Here is a 3,640-nt window from a genome sequence, read left to right as displayed (position 1 = left end):
ACCATCGAGTTTTCAGCCCCATTGCCGGTGCGTCGCCCGGCTACGTGCCCAGCGTGCCGGCGTCACGTCTGGGCGACAGCATAGTGGGGCGCAGGTGTTTTCCGCACGGGAATGTTCCTGCCAAGAACTATGTGTCCCCCGCCGATTCGCAGTGAGTCCTTGGCAGCCCCAACCCTGAGGCCTGCCTCTGGAGCGCGTCTCCCGCACCGTCTGTGACTGGACTCAATTGTCAGCCGCAGTGACCCTTCACACCTGTCAGGTTCCACAGCCAAACAAAGGAGTACAGTTTGGTGTAGGAGCAAAGTAGTACAAAGGAGCCAGTTTGGTGTCGTGGTGAAGTGCGTGCGGACTCTAAGCTGGGAGAACCGGGTTTGATTCCCCCACTCCTCCTCCACTTGCACTGGCTGGGTGACCTTGGGCAAGCCATAGTTCTGACAAGAGCTGTTCTTGAAAAAGCTGTTTCTGTCAGAGTTCTCTCAGCCCCACCTACCTCCCAGGGGGTGTCTGTTGTGGGGAGGGGGAGGGAAAGGAGTTTGTGAGCCGCTCTGAGACTCCAAGTGAAGAGTGGAGTATAAATCCAATCTCTTCCCTCTTCTTCTACATGCTTATCATAAGGTTATACTTTATTGTAAGAGCTATAGAGGCAGTAACATCGTCACTGTTACGAATGGCTACGCTCCTGCAAGCATAATGGGGGGCGCGGGAGAATGGGGCCCCAGGCCCTTAAAGCCAAACCTGGGAATCGAAACTAATCCCACGGGTAATTGATGGGAAGACACTACACAGGCAGCCTGCAAGGACAGAGATAATAAAGAAGGAAGGAATGCAGCAGCAGCTGGTACACAGGTCAAGCAAAGGCACTCTTGCCCATAAACGTCATGGCAGCATAGCTGACCACACCCAGGGGCTTCTGACGGTTTGGGTTTCCCTGGGGGAAACGGTGTGTGTGTGTGTGTGTGTGTGTGTGTGTGTGTGTGTGATGACAGGGTGCTTTTCTCCCCTCCCCCTCGGCCCCACAGTGTCTTCAAGACGCCCGGCCTGCGTGCCCCCGCAGCACAAGAGCGGGTCTTCAGCATCTCCGTGAACGGCAGCCCCCTCGCAGCCACCGACGACGTCTTCATCACCGTCCCTGGCGGGGGAGGGGAGGTGAGCCGGAGGCGTTTGGGAGGGGCGGAATCTTTCAGCTGCCCTAAGCCAAGGGGGTGGAGGGTGGGCCTGCACCTTCCCTGGGCCGGGGGGCCGCCCCCCACCCCAGGACTCTCCGTCGCCAGCCGGGCGTGGCGGGCCATGCTGCGTTCCCCAAAGCTGCCCCTCGGGTGGTGACGACGGCCTCTTGCCGTTTCCCCTGCAGACCATCTGCTTAAGAGCCGGCAAGCTTTCCCGACGCGACCTGATGCGCTTGAATCCGGACACCCTGGGGAGTGTGAAGAAGCTGTCGGTGAGGGCCCCCGTGCGTCTCCTCTTTCTTCCACAGGGCACCCTCTCTCCACCCCACCCATTTCTTTCCTGCTGCCCGGCTTTGATTCTTGTTCAAGAAGAATCATAGAATGTTCAGAGTTGGAACTGGGACCTTGCAGGTCCTCTAGTCCGACCCACCCCGTCCCTGCACTCTGCAGGAGCACGAAACAGAGCCGTGCAACAGCCCCGGAAGAGGGTCGTCCAGCCTCCTCCGCTTGAAAATGTCCAGCGAAGGAGCCTCCGCCACCTCCCGAGGCAGACTGGACTTTTGTGGAGGACAGCCTGTTTCGTAGCCTCCAGCTCACAGATTTTTGCCTTTGCTCAGGAAGGGATGGGGCTCCAGAGCAAACTGATTTAAGTGGCAGCCACACACAGTGGCCAGAAATACCAGTCCCATCCTGTGGCAGTGAATTCCATTAACACATGGAATTCACTGCCAAAGGAAGTGGTGGCGGCTACAAGCATGGACGGCTTCAAAAGGATGGCTTCAAAAGGGAATTAGAGAAGCATATGGAGCAGAGGTCCATCAGTGGCTATTAGCCCCAAGGTATAGATAGGGGCTCTGGGGCAAGTGATGCTCTATCTTCTTGGTGCTTGGGGGGGTCAACAGTGGGAGGGCTTCTAATGTCCTGGCCCCACTGCTGGACCTTCTGATGGCACCTGGTATTTCTGGCCACTGTGTGACCCAGAGTGTTGGACTGGATGGGCCATTGGCCTGATCCAACACTGGCTTCTCTTACGTTCTTATAGGAACTCTTGGTCTGGGGCAAGGGATGCTCTGTCTTCTTGGTGCTTGGGGGGGGGCAAGAGGGGGAGGGCTTCTAATGTCCTGGCCCCACTGGTGGACCTCCTGATGGCACCTGGTATTTCTGGCCACCGTGTGACACAGGCCTTTGGCCTAATCCAACGTGGGCTTCTCTCTTATGTTCTTATGTAGCCGTCCCACGCAGGGCCTCCGTCGGCAGCCTGAGAGGGCTGAGGGGGAGGATCAGCAAAAGACCCATTTATTTATTTTGGGGGGGTTTCATTCCGCCCTTCCCAAACGGGCTCAGGGCGGATCACAACAAATCAAGTCAAAGACTCGTTAGCAATAAAACCACTTTAAAATCATAGAAACAATACGCAATAAAATTGGCAGCAGCAGGATAGATCTGTCGGGGCCGCCAGGCGGAGGTCGCACACAAGGGGGATCCAGAAAAGACCGTTCCCGTCAGCAGTCGCCGGCCTCCTCTTTCAGTTTGGCTCAACTCCTTCCGGGCCGTGCGGGTTCTGTGGAGATGCTTCGCCTGGTCTTGATCGATGCTTCCTCTAAGCTGTGGAGTCTTGTGAGCAAAAAGTTCTACTTTGTGAACTCCGTGCATTAAAGTTGTCAGCGAGCGATTTGGCTGCCGCTTAAATCCGTTTGCTCTGGAGCCCCATCCCTTCCTGAGCGAAGGCAAAAATCTGTGAGCTGGAGGCTAAGAAACTGAGCTGGCTCACACCCACTCAGCTTGGAGGGAGCACTGGTCTCGATGCCTCCCGAGAGTGCTGCCCGACACAGCGTCAGTCCATTCTAAGGCCTTGGTCCCAGTGGACGTGTGGGAGTAACTCTGTGTAGGGTTTTGCTTCTCTATGTCTTAGTCAAACCGGGGAGGACTCCTTGGCCCTTGCTGGGGCGGACGGGTTGCGCCCAACCGGACAGACGGCCCCTGACCAATGTTCCCTCTAAGCTGTGGAGTCCCGTGAGCAAAAATTATACATCGCGAGCTACTGGCATTCAAGTTGTGAGCGAGCGATTTGGCTACTGCATACATTAGCTTGCTCTGGAGCCATCCTTCCTGAGCTGAGACAAAAAAAATGTGTGAGTCGGAGGCTACAAAACCGTGTGCTAACTCACACTAACTCAGCTTAGAGGGAACACTGCAGCCCTGACCGCTCCTTTGCTCTCTCGGTCCCGCCCTGCCCTCTCGATCCTTGGCCTTGGGCAGTCTGCAGCTGTGAGCCCCGGAGGAAGGCGTCTGCCTTGGGGGGGCTCTTCCGGTTCAACCGGGCTTTGCTCCGCGAGCGTTTGTGCGGGAAAGGAGACCTCGTTGGTCTTCGAGGGGCAAGAAGGAAAGGGACTGGGGGTTTGCTGCAACGTACGGACGGGACTGACCCTCTGAGATGGGGGGGGCAATGGAGTGCTCGGGCCGTGGCGCCGGGG

At 57.0% G+C, this 3,640-nt stretch overlaps 1 protein-coding gene across 3 annotated transcripts in view; it reads left to right on the top strand.

The window, feature by feature from the left end:
• The window catches only part of CDCA8 (cell division cycle associated 8), a 17,403-nt gene that overhangs the window by 13,333 nt on the left and 430 nt on the right, over positions 1-3,640 (top strand). For all 3 annotated transcript variants that reach the window (XM_015415023.1, XM_015415024.1, XM_015415022.1), the window contains 2 exons: positions 1,020-1,146; positions 1,352-1,438. In XM_015415023.1, the coding sequence (XP_015270509.1) occupies positions 1,020-1,146; positions 1,352-1,438 (214 nt within the window). The remainder of the gene's footprint in view (positions 1-1,019; positions 1,147-1,351; positions 1,439-3,640) is intronic.

Source organism: Gekko japonicus, unplaced genomic scaffold (assembly GCF_001447785.1).
Source record: "Gekko japonicus isolate JY-2015 unplaced genomic scaffold, Gekko_japonicus_V1.1 scaffold5620, whole genome shotgun sequence".
Lineage (NCBI taxonomy): Eukaryota > Metazoa > Chordata > Lepidosauria > Squamata > Gekkonidae > Gekko > Gekko japonicus.
This window is presented reverse-complemented; position numbering and strand designations above follow the sequence as displayed.